Source organism: Eupeodes corollae, chromosome 1 (assembly GCF_945859685.1).
Source record: "Eupeodes corollae chromosome 1, idEupCoro1.1, whole genome shotgun sequence".
In the NCBI taxonomy this organism is placed as follows: Eukaryota; Metazoa; Arthropoda; class Insecta; order Diptera; family Syrphidae; genus Eupeodes; species Eupeodes corollae.
In genome coordinates, this window is record NC_079147.1 from 239607094 (window position 1) to 239625747 (window position 18654).

General features: G+C 38.1%; 1 protein-coding gene across 1 annotated transcript; it reads left to right on the forward strand.

The window, feature by feature from the left end:
* Window positions 1-1244: 1244 nt before the first annotated feature.
* Window positions 1245-11488, forward strand: LOC129949369 (uncharacterized). Its single transcript, XM_056060778.1, has 2 exons — window positions 1245-1389; window positions 9933-11488. Exons 1-2 carry the CDS (start codon window positions 1245-1247, stop codon window positions 11486-11488), a joined length of 1701 nt encoding a protein of 566 aa, XP_055916753.1.
* Window positions 11489-18654: the final 7166 nt, after the last annotated feature.

Genomic DNA, 18654 nt, shown 5'->3' on the forward strand with positions numbered 1-18654 from the left:
GCTAATACAAAATTTTGATAACCCTCGAGGTACAAAAGCAAACATTAAAAGTACCGAATTGAACCTAAAAACGCCGTGCTTCATCATTTTAACAATAAACCGATTTAATTTCAGTCCCTCTTCGATTCTTTTGATTGACGAAATTTAAAAATAAATAAATTGGGTGGCGCAACAGTTCGTTGAGAACTAGGGCCTAGTGACTAACAGTAACTCTTAAGCATTCCTGCCTTTTAGTACTGTTGTCAGGGAGAGAGGGGACCTACAGTTTTTGAAGCTGAATTCAAACGGCTTTCATGACAAGAATTACTCTTGGATAATTTGTCAATTCCTCGCAAGAGGCAGTAAAAAATTCAGATGAACCCAAGACACTCCTACGGTTTTATTAGCAATATTAAAAAAGGAATGACATGGATCGGTCAGCGCCTTGCAAGCTGAGTTAATAACCCTTTTTGCCAAAGTTATGGCAAAAATGATATACGGTTTCAAGTCTTAAGGCGATCTTATTTGACTTTAATGGTCCTGGAGCTGAACAACGAAAGCAATTGAACCGGTTATTTCAGAAACAACATAAGCCAATGAACATTAACTTTTGAGGAGCAACAAATAACTGTTTTATATGATAAAATTCCATAACACTCTACATTTTGAGTGCAAAGTTATAATTTGGTTTAAGATGCATTTAAAAACCGCCAATTTCTTTGTCTTTTTTTGAGTCTTAACCGGTTTTTAAGCCTTAAAATCCGCAGGTTATAATTAGGTAAAGCTATTTAAAACTCAGTACACAATTGAACAACATGCGAAGATCTTCTAGGGTTATTAACACCAGTCCCCCAACAAGTGCAGAGGTAAGTAATGCGATACATCTTCTAAAGAAAAACAAAGCAGCTGGACTCGATGGTATTCCCGTAGAATTCCTAAAAGCAGACCCTGAGGCAGCTTCCCGTATTTTGCTTAAACTCGTGCAGGCTGTCTGGGAAAGTGAAACTTACCCAAGGGACAGAAAGGATGAAGTTATTTTAGAGTTACCAAAGAAAGGAAACCTCAAAAACTGTAATAACTGGAGCAGTACCACAGTTCTGTCCCTTCTACCCTCAATAGGCATCAACACCTTGCGAATCATCTGAGTACCAATTGCCGTTGTAGCTAATGTTTGTAGATTTTGAGAAGGCTTTTGATGTGGTCAATCGTGAATGCATCTGGAGATCGCTTATTGCGCGAGGAGTCCCTGAGAAAATTGTCGCAAGATGTTTGTGTTGCACAATGGACAGCTTTCCGACTACTTCGATGTGCGTCAAGGAGTGAGAAAAGAAGATGTCGTGTCACCAATTCTGTTTTTGCTGGCGATTGACGATGTGATGACTGCCACGGTGGGAACAAATGAAAGACACTGTATCCAATGGTCTGTTTGACAAGCTTAGACACATAGATTATGCTGACGATATATGTCTCGTGGCAAACAATACGGCAGGCTTAAATCAGATGTGTCATTCGCTGCAATGAAATGGAGAGATCGCTGGCTTAAGGATTAACACAAATTAGACGAGAGTAATGACCGCGGGCCAAAGCACACAAGTTATTCGAAGGCAGGGGACCATAGAGGAGGTCTAGCAGCTTAATTATCTGGAAAGTTTTATAGCTTTTGATGGCGAAACGGACCTGGATGTTAACAGTAGAATAAACAAAGCCCGTAGTGCACCTGGAATTATCTCACCTGAGTGGAACTATATCAAAGTTTCGCTACGCACCAAGTTGAAACTCTCCGATCCAACGTCAAATCAGTGCTGATACATGCTTCCGAAACATGGAAATGCTCTGACAACATCTCGAATAGACTACAAGCTTTCTTTAACCGTTGTCTGAGCTCTATTCTGAAGATCCGGTGGCTGCAAACCATATCTAACTTTGAGCTGTGGAATAGGACCGACCAGAAAAAATTGGACGTAGACATCATGCGACAGAAAAAGCGTTGGATAAGCCATACATTGAGAAAACCTGAGGACAATATAGCAAAACAATCCGTCCAATGGAATCCAAAGGATAATAGACGCGTTGGAAGACCAAAGACACCTTGGAGGTCATCAGTTTTGAAGGAGGCTCGGTCTCAAGGTATTCAATCGTGGCCACAGCTGAGGTCAGTTGCAGTGAATCGGGATAGGTGGAAGGATCTTGTTGCTACCCTATGCTTCAGGAGGAGTTAAAACGCTGCTGTACAGCCGGATAACATATATATATGTTTCATATCCCTAAAATATGTAAATATGTTGAATTTACTACAAACTAGTTTAAAGTCAAGACTAATTCAAAAAAGGTTTTGAGGTTTAGGAAATTAAAAATTTGATTTTATCGTCAATAGAAATTCTATAATTCAAACACTATCGTTATTTGATGGACATTTTTAAAAAAAAAGAACTGAAAATTTGAAGACCTTTTAAGATTAGGTTCAAAGAACTCAACTATAATGTCATTAAAAAGTTAATGGAAATGAGATAAGGGTTTTCCAATAAGAGGTTTCATTTGTATATGCAAGAAAACCAAGTGGAGTTTAGTATTTAAAGTCTTAGATTTTAAACTCGTAATTTATACATCAATATAATATTTAGAAAAAGCATCAACAGCACTGTATGAATAAATATACAAACATGTATTTAAGTAAAAATATATAGAAAAATTATTATAGGTAGAAAAAATCGGCCAAAATAATAAATTCGCTTTTTAAAGTGAAAAATAGTTCGAAACCATGACCGGAGGATATAATTTAATAACCACCTCAATAACACTTACTATACTTTTTCATTCTCTCTCTCTTTCTTTCTTTCTCTTTATACCCTATACCAAGCCCCCCCCCCCCCCCCTCTTCCCTGACTTGCATACTTTTTGGGGTTTCTTTTGCTAAGCTACATTACATACTCGTACATCTCTTGTGAAATGAATTTATATCTTTTGGCAAACACAATCTCTAAAGCTTGTACAACTATGACTATATACTGTTGATAGTGATAAAAAAAATCTCTCATTGTAAGGATCTTCACTCCAGGATTAAGCCAGCAAAGAAATAAATATCATACTCGTACACAAAATCACAGAAAATATAATAATATAAACGAAACGTAACGATTCAAAGGTTAAAATGATTTTGTTACTCTCCTTCATACTCTGCTCCCCCCCCCCCCCCCCGCCTGCCCTTCCTTCTGAAAACAAAATGAATATAATATTTGAAACAAAAATAAGGAATTTTATTGTGTGTGTGTTTTTTTTTATTCGACGACTATATAATCTGTTTTTAAGATAAAAACATTTTTAAGAAAATCATTTCAGAAGCCATACACAAAAGTACTTTATACCTACGAGAACATAAACGTTTTTGAAAGCCAAACATAGTTTGACTTTTGAATTGTTCTACGACTCCGAGGAGTGTATAGATAGATATAAAGATAGATAAACAGATACTGTATCTAGATCTACCTTGCGATATATCTGAACTCTGGCAAGATAAATAAAATTCAATGAAGGTCTTTATGGTTATGCTTGAAAGAATATAAAAACCTCACATATTGGTCCAGCCATTTAGGTGTACCAGTGTACCAGGATATCTAAGTAGTTTTGTAGCTTATGAATCTTAACATACATACACACCATGTACATATATACCGAAAGAACCGATGAAAAGTTTTGTTTGAAAAAGTATCTTATTCTCATTTAATATGTCGAAATGGTTTTGTATATATTTTCCTCCAATAACAACAAAAATATCTTCTTCATACAAATAGTTTGTGTTGCTGTCGAGGACAACAAAAGGACATAGAAATGGTATAGTTTGGAGCCATTATATTCCATAAAACTGACCACATGTTTGCTTTAAGCAAAATATGGTAAAATCATTTAAATGCTGCTACGACTATAGAGTCTATATAGATGCGAAGTTTTAATATTTTCCTTTTCGGCCTTGGGACAATATTCGACTGAATTGCTTAAGGACTTTTGTCTGGGAATTTTGGTAAAACTTGAAAAGGTTTTTCTTACATATATACCTACGAGTATGTATAAATACACAAAGTATAACTTTTATGTACCTATGCGTATATTATATGTACTTTCATACACTTGGAAAATCTTTATAATGTTTTCATACACAATGTGACATGTGTTTTTTGGAATATGAGGGTGCATCCGGTTGGTCGTTTCATTCGAGTTTCATTCTTTTATCCTCTTTTAAGGAGCAGAAACCAAGAATTCAAACAAATCATAGGCAAATCTATAAAATGGATCTAGGAGAGGATAGTTAAGATTTTGCGGGATATCAAAGAAGATTTGGCTATAGTCTTTACGATACACAAAATATCAAGAGGCTTTAACAGACTAATTTTAGGATTTTTTTTTTGTTTGAAAATTGTTTTGTTTATTGTCGTCGGTAAAAAGGTACAAAAGTTTAATAACCACAATGTAGCAAATAGATGTGTGTACTCAAGACATGGACTTTTACAAAATTTAAAATGGTTATTTATTGAAAAAGTCTGTTGCCTGCCAGGAGGTTGAGCAATTTGGTCCGCATATATCGAAGAAGGTAGAAAAAGAATACAGTCTTTAGAAATCATATTTTGAATTATTTTATCACATTTATTGACTTTACTTTGAAAATGGAACTTCAATTACCTTTCGTTTGATATTTATTGATTATTTATTTGAAAGTGTATTGAAACATGAGTTTAATTCTCATACACTTCCTGTTTTGTTTACAAATCAATGATCCTTTTAAACATATTCAATTGGAATCCTTGTTTCTCAAGAAATGCTTATAAATTCCTGAGATGTTCAAAAGTAAGACACATGTAGATCATATAGGCATGAAGACCACGTGCAACCTCTGATATCAAAAAATTCAAAAACGTTTGTTTAGATATAATAAAACGTTTCTCATCAATTTTAAATTCGGCAACATTGACCCTATAAGTTCTTCAAACTCTTGGACAAAGCAAAGGAGCAGCTTACTTACTTACTTTAGGTGGCGCTACAGTCTGGGGCGGACCTGGGCCTCAACCAACATGCGTCTCCAGCCAGCTCGGTCCCTAGCTAGCTGGCTCCAGTTTCGCACGCCAAGTTGGTTGAGGTCCCCCCACCTGGGTGCGCAACCTGAGTCGCGGTCTTCCTCTACTGCGCCGTCCCTCAGGATTGGAATCGAAGACCTTCTGGGCTGGAGCGTTGATGTCCATTCGCTCTACATGACCTAGCCTAAATGAGAACCGCGATGATAAGTGTCTTAAAGATGGTGGTTTAAGATGCTCGAGAGAGGACTTTACTTCTCAATTGCCTTCTAAGTCCAAAGAAGCAGCGATTTGCAAGAGTTATTCTTCGTTTGATTTCAGCGCTGGTGTCGTTGTCTGTATTAATAGCGGTGCCTAGGTAGACAAAATCCTTAACTACCTCGAAGTTATAGCTGTCCATGGTGACGTTTTGCCCAAGACGTCGTTGTTCAATGTCCTTTTTTGATGACAGCATATGCTTGGTCTTGCCCTCATTGACCACTAAACCCATCTTCTTCGCTTCCGTCGCAATGCTCAAAAACGCTCCACTGACATCACGCTTTGATCTTCCAATTATGTCAATATCATCTGCGTATCCGAGTAATTGGATGGACCTTTTTAAGATTGTGCCTCTAGTGTTGACGGTTGAGTTTTGCTCAATTCTTTCCAGAACGATGTTGAAGAAGTTGCTTGACATTGCATCGCCTTTTTTGACATCAAATGCATCGGTAAGATCTTTTCCGACCTTGATAGAGAAGCGTGCATTCTCCATGCACAAACGGATTAGTTTGAAAGGGATGCCCAAACTAGACATTGCTCTGTAGATGTAAAACTCTTCCCTATAGATACGCAGCTTTAAAATCGATAAAGAGATATTGGGTATCGATTTGAAGCTCCTGGTTTTTTTAAAAGATCTGCCGTAGTGTGAATATTTGGTCGATAGAGGACTTTCCTGGTCTGAAGGCACACTGGTGGTTTTGCTGTGGTGGCCGTGTGAAACCTAGCGATGAAGAGGAGGAATCTCGGATGGATGCAACGCAATGTTTCCACTGGTTTTCAATGCTTAATGCAGGTAGCATAGGACTTCTTAAGAGATAATTAGAGGCTCGATCGGAAAAGGACATGGCAGTCTTTTGAGAAGTGTCGTGCGTCGATCGCAATGTGAACAATCTGGTTGACTGGTTGATTTCCATGTCCCCTTGTGGATATTAAGATACGTGAACTGCGTACTAGCTACCAGAACGTCTCACCCTGCAGGAAAATTGGTCATCCTGAATCCGTTGTAGGAGTGGGTGTCGTTCGACTGTATCTCCCAATTGTGCCACCAAAGATGTCTTCTCTTCCTAGCTTGACACTCAAATCTCCTAAGATAATTTTAATGTCATAGCTAGAACCCTGCTGATAAGTCTTCTCCAAGAACTTGACGAATATGTCTTTGGTGTCTTAATGTTTCTCCTCTGTTGGGGCATGTGCGCATGTAAGGCTTATGTTGGTGAATTTAGCCTTGATGCGGATTGTCGTAATGCACTCGCTTACACTGTTGAAACTTGAGACTTTTTGCCGTAGTCCAGTTCCAACAATAAATCCACACCCGAATAAAAGCTGTCTTTGTTCTCGGTAGCAGTTGCCGTAGTATACATCGCAGTCTTTTAGTTTGCGTTTGGCCAGTCCATCCCATCGCTTTTCTTGCATGGCGGTAATATATGCCTTTCAGCAGTTTAGGGCTTCCACTAATTGTTCGGCTGCACGTGGTCTGTTAAGGGACCTAACATTCCACGTACAGATTCGAAGTTCGTTGTCCTCATTTCGTTTGCGTGGGTTGTCAACAGTGAATCTCCGGATCCGAGGCTTGTTGTTGCTTCGCAACTATGAAATTTTTACGTGGCCAGGAAGTCACCCCGACGGCACAACTCCAACCTGGAGGGCCATATCCTAAGTATAACTCCAAGGAAGGGGAGCCGGATAAACTGCTCTTTACAGGCCTGGGCTCCGAATATGTCGAAGAAGCCTTATAAGCTATTAGTGAATAGCTAGTTCAACCTTACTGGAACTGTAGACGCCACCGTTGATTCCATCTCGGGAATTCCTCCTCTGTCGTCTGGATAAGGAGAGGTGCCTTGGTGGAAACACCTCTCCCCCCTCTCTAGTTTGCTGCTTCCAACAACTTTCCACTGATGTTGGAACCCAATCTCCAGTTGAGTTGATAGACAGAGGTGGGTTTTGAGAAAAACCTGTGGATGCTTGTGTCCTCTTGAATTCACATGTCTACCATTTGAACATCCATAGGAGCAGCTGCAATATTAAAATGGTCTTGGGAGATTTCAATGCCCAGATAGGAAAGGAAGACATCTCTGCTAGAATAATCCGACAAAAATGGCTTACACGACAACATTTCTGATCAAGGAAGTCAGGTTCATCAATATAAGTTTTCGACACACCAACATTCACAAAGAACTTTGAGTTTTCCAGACCAATTTACCGTCAACCAGATTGATCATATTGTGATCGACGCTAAACACACTTCCAGCATCATAAATGGCTGAACTTTCTGAGGGGGTAACATTGACTGAGACGGCTAATTTGTTTTAGATAAGGGGATTCCAGACCACAAGCAAAACAGGAAGATGCTGGGAGCAGATACAACGTCGAAAAGCTAGAATCGCAAGAGATTAGTAAGCCCTTTTCTTTCCGAGTCACAAGTAAACTCTCTCAAAGATACCTGCCGCCAACACAATGTAGCAAGAACCAGTGACAACATTGCGAAGATCCAATCAGATAAGTCGACTTTGACTTGCTAGGTTTCAAATCAACACAAATAAGAATCCCCTGGTTTAATGAAAAATGCAGCCAAACAACAGACAGGTAAAGGGGTGGCGATGCATAGAAGGACGAGAGCTGCTCACGAGGTCTATGAGCAGAAGAAGAGAGAGGAACATCGACTTCTCAGAAAGAAAAAAAAGAGAGAACATGAAAAACGTGCGGTAGGATGTTGATAGGTTAAAACCAGAAATGAAGTTCGAAAGTCTTATGAACAGGTGAAACGTTCATAAGCCTCGAACCAAAGGCTACAAAAAACATAGTCGAAACTTGAAAAGACGTCAAAGACTAACCAGATTCCACTGTTAACGAAAGTAGACAATGCAGTCTTCCTAACTTAGATGAAGTAAAGATTGCCATATAGTATAAGCTTAACAGATGACTTAATTGCCCATCTTTTCAAAGCAGCTGGTAATAATTTGGTTAGGAGTTCGCACCAACTTATCTGCAAAATTTGCCCGGAAGAGACCACGATGAATGGAATCTCAGTATTCAGTCGCACAACGCATAGAAAATCGTTTCTTCCTTTATATGTGATAGGCCCCATATTAGTGTGGTTTTAGACCAGCAAAGTCCTGCATGACAATGGACTTTAAAGCATCTATCTTTTCTATCACTACAACCGGACAAGAAAGAACATGGTACTATCCATGACTTAACTTAAAGTTTTACTTGTGTACCTTTCTATCATATATTATCTGACCCCCCCCTCCAAGACGGAAATCAGTTTTGAGGTTGAAATGAGGTTGAAATCATATTGCACGGGTTCAAATTCAAAAACAAATGCTCGTCTACCCAAGGGCTCTATTTTTTCTCCGCCACTTTTTTACTTTCTGATTTTACCTATGCATTTGTTGTCAAAAGAGGTTTTAGCCAAGACAAGGCGATGCATTGCCATGCGACTTCTTCAACATAGTTCTGGAAAGAATTGTGCAAAACTCATCCTTCAACACTAGAGGCACACTCTTCCATAGGTCCATCCAATTACTCGGAAAGCCGATGATATTGACATAATTGGAAGATCAAAGCGTGATGGCAGTGGAGCGTTTTTGAGCATTGGGATGGAAGCAGAGAAGATGGGTTTAGTGGTCAATGAGTGCAAGACCAAATATATGCTGTCATCAAAAAAGGACATTGAATGACAAAGTCTTGGATAAAACAAAACTGCTTTTTGGACTTGGAAGGCAACTAAGTAGTAAAGTCCTTTCGAGCCTCTTAAATCATCATTTATGAGACTTATTTTTACTGTTCTTCTTTATTGCGTTGAAGCCTCGTTTCTTTCAAAGAAAGATGAGAGCGTCTTAGAATGCTTCGAGAGAAAAATTTGGTCCCGTTGACGTAGTTGGAAAATGGGGGAGGAGATATAGGGTAATTGCGGGAGAGATGCCGCGTCGGGGAAGATGCCGCACTCAACCAAACTCATACATCTAGTCATCCACGGAAATTTTTTTTTTTTGATTTCTGTTCATAAAGTACTCAAAAGAAAACGTACACAAAAAAAACAACTTGCATAGAATATGTAACGCGAGTTTTTTTTCTTTCTTTTGTTTTACGCACCCTTTTAGACTATGGAAATTTTTCAGTATGTTGCAGTTTGTGGATCCAAAAACAAGTTTTCGCGTGTTTTCTCAAGTGTAAGTATTTTGTGTCATTAAATAGTGTGTAAAGAAGTGGTTGGTGTGATTTTTTGTTGTTTTCGTTTTTTTTTTCGATATGAAACGTGGGGCGGCATCTCTCCCTCACTACGGGGATAGATGCCGCACTTTTTTTTTGAGAAGATGCCGCATATTTAAATCGTTTATTTTGCATTTAAAATTTAATATATAGGAATAAGAAATGCCACGAAAATATAAAAGAACAACAAACCGAGGAAGTTGGAGCGAAGAGGCATTGGATAATGCTCGAAAAAGCATTGAAGATGGGATGTCCGTTCGGAAAGCCGAAAAATTGTTTGGTGTACCGGCTAGAACTCTTTCGAGACGGTTAAAAGATGGAAATTTTGAAAAGAAACCACTAGGCTTTATGGGTAATTATTTACTTAATTAGTTATTGAACTTTGTGAAGGTATATGAAGGTAATTTGTATATCTATTGACAGGTGTTCTTGGAAAAGAAAATGAAAGAAAGCTAGCAGATCACATAAAAAAATTAGCGGCTGCAGGATTTGGTGTTGACAGAGAAGGAATTAGGAGCTTGGCGTTTAAGCTAGCGGAGAAAATGAATATCAAACACAAATTTAACTCAACTAAAAAAAAAGCTGGATATGCATGGCTTGCCTCCTTTTTGGAAAGGAATAAAGACATTTCATTAAGACAATCCGAAGGACTTTCCCTTTCCCGTGCTCAGGGTATGAATCGATCGTCAGCAAATGACTTTTTTGAAGTTCTTCACAAAGTTTTAACTGAGAACAATTTAATGGACAAACCTGGAAATATATTTAATATGGACGAAAGCGGATTACAACTGAACAATAAACCGGGAAAGGTGTTAACGCAAAAAGGTGTTAAGGACGTTCATGTGGTAACTGCTAAGGAGAAAGGAGAAAATGTCACTGTTGTAGCATGTTGTAACGCAGAGGGAAACTTCTTACCACCTGTTTTGATAATGAAAGGAGTAAATAGAAAAGCAGAGTTTATGGACGGATTACCAAGTGGCTCCGATGTTTACATGAACAAAAAATCATCGTACATCAATACTGAGTTATTTTTTAGATGGTTGAAAGAACATTTCATGCCACGAAAACCTGTAGGTAAGACACTGTTAATCTTGGATGGTCACACGTCTCACAGCAACGCCTTGGAGATGCTGGAATTTGCTGAAAACAACAAAATCATTATCCTCTGCTTACCAAGTCATACTACACAAGCACTGCAACCTTTAGATCGAAGTTTTTTCAAGCCATTAAAATCGTTTTTCCATAACGAAGCCAAGGCTTGGATGAACCATCATAAAAATAGAACCATAACGAGATACCAGGCTGGGCATTTAATTGGGAATGCATGGGAGAAAGCAGCGTCTGTTGGAAATGGAGCTTCAGGTTTCAGAGCCACAGGAATCTACCCTTTTAATCCTCAAGCTATTCCAGATCACTTCTTTAGCATATCAGACTCAGCTGCAGTCGAGGTTCAGCAATCGGCAGCTCTTCCGTCAGAAACGATCGTTTTATCTCCTGAATCGAACTTGGAGCCGGTAATTCCAACCACCAGCAATACATCGCACAACTGTAATCATTCTGAAAATGAAACACACACTTCAACATGCTTCAATAAACCTACGCCAACAAAACTACTTCAAGAAATTTCACCACTGCCCAAAATTCCAGCGCTGACTTTTTCAAGAAGAAGACAGAAGGCAGAAGTCTTAACTTCACCCAGCTCAATAGAAAAAAAGAAGAAAATTAAGTCTCCAAAGCCCCAAGAAGAAAAAAAAGCTTCAAAAAGGAAGATTGAGCCGGCTGCGAATCCTAATGTCTGTGCGGAATGTTGGGAAAATTATTTTTTGACAAAAAAAAGAGAGGATTGGATTCAATGTTCAAAATGTAGTAAGTGGCTACATGAAAATTGTACACGCTACAAAAAACCAGAATTTTCCCTCTGCACAGACTGTGGACGTGATGAGGAACGAAAAAAACATGCTGGAGATAAAACAAAATAAAAATAACATACAAATTCAATGAATTTAATATGCGGCATCTCTCCCACACATGTCGGGAGAGATGGCACACATAATACATTTTATATTATTATTAATATTTATGAAATAATTTATAATTTTTTATTTTGATGTTTTATAATGGTAGAAAATAAATTTCTTTTTTAAGTTGTTTTTGAAAAATTGTGTTTTTTTTACTTTTATAAAAAATTACATCAATTTTTAAAAAAGCGCGGCATCTCTCCCGCAATTACCCTAACGAAAAACGAAGGAGAAGATAAACTTTAGATGGCTATTTCATGTAGAGCCAATGGACATCAACTCTCTAGCATGGAAGGTCTTTGAATCTAGTTCCGAGCAGTAGAGAAAGGCCGCTACTCAAGTGGCTGACGCATGTGGCAAAAGACCTCAACAACTTGGCGTGCGTGAAGACAGCGACCGAGCTGACTAGAGACGCATGTTGTTTGAAGCTCGGGTCCACCGGACTGTAGCAGTGTAGCACCACCTTAGGTTCAAGTAATTTAAAAGGTACAGCTGGTTACATTTAAAATATGTCAGCATCAAGACTGATTCAACTTCAATTGTAGCATAAATGGGAATATGAAAGACAAAAACCAATAACCTTCGATTACCAGTGTTACATTTTTCTTGAAATGAGTTTTTGTTTTCGGTATGACGTGTCCTGAGGTATTGTATGAGATGGGCTGCATTCGCACCGCCTACACTAATTATTTATACGTTTAATCCCCTAGCTAAGCTTATTCCTAGACCACTCATAGCGTAATTACAAACTCGTCCCAAAAAATATGAAATACTGGGAATATTAACTTAACCATGGAAATGGTTTGTGCAATTGATTAGTTTGTTCAAAGACACAAACCATTTCTCTGTATGTGATATTTACCCAGTATTTCATGTTTTTATAAAAATAAAAAGAAAGCAATTCAATAAATTATGCATATGTATTCAATTAAAACGCCATTTGCATAATCTACGGACAATTTTCTTTTATTTGACACCTTATTCTCTGAAAGTATATTTTGTATGTCCACAATGTATGATCATATTTATAATGACCTTAAGTTTACTATCTGTCCATCAATACCTTATCTTACATTAATAGCCCTTTTTTTAAATAGGTATCCATAATTACCTAAATCGTCAACAAAATCCCTTTTTTTACAATCTATAACTAAACTCATTTAAATTATTATTAATATAGCAAACAATTATTATCTCGATAATAATAAATAATAATTCTATAATTAACTCAGCAAAGCCGGACCTTATAATAAGCTTTTGTTTATGTTGTTGATGTGCTCTCATATATATTTATTGTATATTTTATCCACCAACCAACCAAACTACTGAAGACCGACCGCGACCGCGACCGTGCGCTTGTCAAAGTTTCGACGTTAAACTAGTTCTGTTTCCGGTTTAACTTTCAGCTATAGACTAGTTAAAGCCCGGCCCAGTATTAAGTCACCTGCAAATGTATACAATTTGCATTTGAAATTTACAACATAGAGGCCCTTTCGATGTTGTGGCAATGATGATGGTGGTAAAGTAGGGTATAAGGAAGGTAAGGTAAGGTAAGCTAAGGCAAGGCAAAGCAAGGTAAGGAAAGGCAAAGGATAGGCGTTAGCGTTATCCGCACCATTCCGGTTTGCATGTGGTAATTAAGTGCTGAAATTATTATCGTTAGTATACGTATAGTTGAGGCTGTTGGTGCAAGAGCGGAAGCGTTAAGGAGGTAAGCCTGTAGCACGCTATATATTGTGTATACCTCCTCTCTGCTCCATCATACAATACTGCGGCACGAAAACTAAAATACAAGCAGTCGCAGTTAGTGGATTTGATAAGAGTACCCAGCTGTGCGGCACAGGACTAGCAACTTTATACTATAAAGCAAGGAAGGTATACAATGTACACTAATGCAGAGTGTCCTCTTCTCATCCGAGAGATTAGTTTATGTCATCTGTTTCCGGTGCAACTTGTAAGCGATGAATTAAGCGAAAAACTTGATTTTAATATTTTCATTCATTAAAACAGAAAAGACGCGCAACACACATCGACTTTAGGTATAGTGACAGCGACAGCAGCGGCAGCGGGTTTTGTGAAGCAAAAACTAAACAACTTGTATATGAGCCCTTGCCACCACCATCGCGCCTCATATGCCAAAAAAAAAACCATCATACGCGCATCCAACTAAACCACCTCAGCTTAGTGTAATAAACGTTCCAAAGGATTTGCTGATGATGCCACTCCAACCAGACTAGGATGGACTTCATTGAGTGTGTTCCATCATTGAAGATGCAATCATCATCGTGAAAGGCAATGAATTTAAGGTAGCAAAAGTCATGATGCATTTTCTGTCCGTTGCGTCACCCCCACGTCGCACCGCGTCGCGCAGCCTTCACAGTCATAGTCGCCTCGTGCGTCAGTCGTCGCGGTTGGCGTTGTGATATAAATAGACAGAAGCAGCAGAGGTCCCAGTTTCTACTCCTGCCGCTGCCCTTACATATGTAGCTATGAATGTGATAGATAGTTCAAGTGCTCAAGGTGAGTGCAAACTAGTTGGCTGGCATTTAAAGATGCCAACTTGGATGTAATCCCTTTTATTCGGAGATGTGGCATGCCTCTTAAGCAAACACATGCAAAATATTTCCATAACGATGCTCACACCGAACAATGTTTAATGAGATGTTGATTGCGCTAAGAAATAAAAACAAAAGCAATGAAACTTTTGATTTTGTACCTATAGCTCGCGGCGGGCGGTGCGGCGGCGGTCGGGGTAGTTTTGAGAAAAATGATGAAGAGGTAAAAACTTAAGTTTACTTTGGTTGAAGGATAATTCTTAACTGGATGCATCTTGTTTTTTAAAAGTAATTTGCTTGTTTACTTCCATCAGGCTCTATGCAAACTCTACGTTTATAGACGCTTCTTTAATATAAAACCTTTTTATTTGTTTTTATTCTTATTTCGACTGAAACGCTGATGAACGATGCAAGATGAAGTTATTATATGGACTTAAGGGTCACTTAACTCATCAAACTAATATTTCAGTCCGTATTTAATGCTTCATGAGGGCTAACGATTTGACCTCATAAACTGTCATCAAGATTTTCTTAGCTATTTTCTATCTTTATTTATTGTGAAGGAAGAAAATAATTGGAATTGGTTGTTGGAACCCTGGAAGATATTCTGAGACAGTTATCTACAAAGGTCTGTCTGCGTAAACGAGTTTCACACTCTATGGCACTGGTCAGCGCTATCTCTTTAGCCTAAGCATGATAACATCAGTTGATGATTGTACTGCCTCCGAAATCGTTCGTCTACACATAAGGTCCATCAATTCTCCATACGACTTTCCTCTTGAACACAACAAAGGGGTTGGAATGTCTTTTGTTAAGCAACCAGGCTTAAGATTTTTCCAACATTTTCGTCATTTCTTGACGTTACGGGGCGTACTGCCCTCGTATAAGCACTATTTGCTTTCATCAGTTACGAGCAACGTATTTCTTCTTGGGAAAGTGATTTGGGACTGTGGAAAAAATTCTTCAAACGGTATTGAACCAATATTTAGTACCTTACAGCTTAAATTTTGAAAAATTTACGGAAATATTGAAAACTCATTTCAAAAGTGAGTGCCCAAGCCAAAATAAAGAACAGCACTCATTTTGTGCTGAATTCTTGCAAAAGGTTTGTTAGATTTTAGTGGTAACAAACAATAATTAAAGTCACAGTGACTTGCTCAAATACAGTGCTACAGTTCCAGAGTTTTCATGAACATCAGTTCGCAATAGATCAAAACAGCTTAACATTTCACACACTCATCTGAGGCGAATTCTGCAGCTTAGAGTGGTGGAATCATTGGAATTCCAAAATCGGCATATCAGCTTTCTTAGCACCTGTTTCAAACCATCAGTTCACAAATAAATCACCACTATCATCAAATCAATTCTTTGAGCTTCAGTCCGAAATCGTTAACTAGGTTTTGTAAAATTCAAGTTCAACTTGAAAACTTTATTTTTAAGGACACTTTTGTGTATGGGCCGCAACTTTTACATAGAAACTGTTTACAAAAAAGTTCCTACTTTTTGGAAAAGGAAGCTATTAAGGGGGTTTGCAAATGTTAGAAGACAGTCCAATTTGCAGTAAAGGAACACTCAATTCTTCCAATTAATATAAAATTGGTTATTGAATAAGAGATTTCTATAAAGGTACATACTTTTGGTGATAATTCCTATATTTAAAAATTATTAAGAACTTTCGAAGAAGGTTCCAAATCCAGAAAAAAAAGTATATCTCGACTTTTTCGAAGACACTGCGTAAACTTTGACTTTTAAAACTACCGTACAACTACTTAATTGGTAATTGTTCATCTTATTGAGACATTCACCTTCTAAGACACAATACATTGGTCTTCTGATTGGATCGAAGATAAGAGGTTCAACTTTATGTCTGACTCTTCAAAATTGTTAGTTCTGCAGTGGTGACTTCAAATCGAATGGCGCTACATATCGTAATCAAAACTAATTGAGTAAGTGGACTGCTATCATCGATATCTATGAAGAACATGTGAAAAATATTGTTAATACTTTCTCCATTTCGGAGACATTATGACTGATCGATTTTTACTGTTGCTGATTGTTTGGTTAGGTTAGGTTAAAGTGGCTGTTGGTTGGGAAGTCCAACACACTTAGACCAAAGTATGGTCCGTTGTGATACCACATGGATCAGTTGATCAGCTTAACTCGTCGAACCCATTGGAGCTCCGAATAAAGCGTAGGAGACAAATAATGTCAGAATTTTTTAGATCGCTGGTATCGTAGAAGTAGTAGTCTCCAAGGTGGATTCTACGTCTTTGTGATAAGGCAGGACATGTGCACTCCTCATCCATTCAACTCCTACAAAAATTATTTGCAGGGGCTCCAAGTCGAAGAGTATGCCTTTCCATATAGGTGTCCATTCAGGACACCTATAACTTATCTAATGTGCAATCTTCTCAGAGAGATTAATTGTTTTGAGCGCCTGGCGCTAAGATTAGGCCAAATTAGTTTTGTCGCTAAACAGGTGGAGGTGTTATTCCACTTGAAGTTTGTTTTCTCTATGGTATCTTGCTTTAGCATGAGTTTACATATAGCTAAAGGGATACCTATGCTTGCATTGTGAGCCAGCAGAGGTAAAGTTGATCAGCTTTTTGCAAGTTCGTCAGCTCTGCAATTTCCTGGAATCTCTTTTTGGCCCGGCACCCAGAAAAGGTGAATGTTGAACTGTGTAGCCATCTCCATAAGAGATGATCGACAATTTAGGGCTGTTAGTGATTTAGTGGAGACATATTCTAGGGATTCCATTATTGATCCACAGAGAGGAGGCTTGAAGCCGTATGGCTGTATTAGCAGCTGTTTGCTTGCTGAAAATGTCCAGCGGTATTAGATGGAACAGAACATCAAGTGAGGGAGAGTAGGTAGAGCGAAGTGCTCCTCCCATACACAGGCAGGCTGTTCGTTGGACTTTGCTGAGTTTATCGCGATTTGTCGCTATATTTAGCGCCGTCCACCATACCGCTACTCCATAAGTAAAGATCGGCCTTGTGACCGAGATATATAGCCAGTGTGTAATGCAGGGCTGTAGGCCCCATTTATTACTAATGGCCTTTTGACAGGAGAACAAGGCTACCGTAGCCTTGTTCATTCTCTCTTGAATATTAGGTTTCCAACTTAATTTCTTATCCAAAACGAGACCCAAGTATTTTGCTTTTTCAGAGAATTTAAGTGATACACCGTTTATAAGTTGAGGGTTTTGTAAGATTTCTTTTAGTTTTTGGGTGTTTACCCGTTACTGCAATAGCAACATCGTCATCATAAGCAAGCACTTTGTATTCCTCTCTTTCTAGAGTAATTAGTAACTCATTTATTACTAAGTTCCAGAGGCGACCACCACCTCGTGGCGTACCTCTGCTGACAGCCCTTTGTGCAGTAAGATCGCCCAGTTTTAATTGATTATCCTGCTTATCAGCATCTGATTAATCAATTCGCTGATCGACTTATTTACCTTTAAAGATGTCAATACACGTGCAATTGCAGATGTGTCGACATTGTTAAATGCAACTTCTATATCTAAAAAGGTAACTAGTATGTACTCTTTATGATGGAAGGAATATTCGATTGTACGTACAATACTGTGTAGAGCCGTTTCAACTGATTTACTTTAGTTGTAGTCGTGTTGAGCTTTTGAAAGGAGGTACTAACAATACTTGCCCTTAAGTGGCTATCGATCAAATGTTCAAAAGTTTGGAGAAGGAATGATGATAAGCTGATAGGTCTTAGGTCTTTAGGGTTAACGTGGCTGGAATAAAAACGACTTTAACTTGTCTACAAGACATCGAGATGTATGAAAATTTAAGTTGTTTTCTAGGATGGGTTATACAGAGGGTTTTTTTTAAACCATTTTCATTTGAAATCCACAATGTAGACCGATTTAGTACAAAAATTGCAGCATCATCATTAAAGGTAGCCACAATAGCGTTAATTTCCACTTGAATATCTTTTGTATATGAAATGTAAAAGGTCAATCCTAACACACTTCCTTACAAAACATCGGCTTTAATTTTCTTTTATTTCGAGCAATTTTAATCAAAGCGAACTCTTAAGAGTCGATTTATACTGTTAGATTTTAGGATTTCGAAATACTGTTCGTACTTAAGTCCCAAGTGAGAAACCTTACCAAAGACTGGAGCAGCATGTATGAATAAAAAGAGAATTTTTGTTAGTCTTTAAGTAAAACTTTAACAACATCTATAATTCTATCATCTTCGTCTATGGAATGTTTATTGCTAAATTCAAACTGATATTTCGGAATAAGACTTCTTTCTTCTAATGTTTTGGTAAGTCTAATCAGTTGAAGTTTTTCGAAAACTTTTACTATTTGTCTACTTCCATTGGTGACTTACATTGTTTACTGTGGTACATATCTTAGTTGAGGGTTAAATTGAAGTTTTTAGAAGGCTATGCAAGGTATTTCCTTCCTAACATGCTTCTTACTTCTTTGAGCATGGCAAAAGGAATTTCGAGTTCGACGTTTTTCTGTAGATGAATTTTCTGAGTACTGGCTTGAAAACATTCACGAGATGTTCATCAAGAACACTTTCCACTTTTCCATCCGTT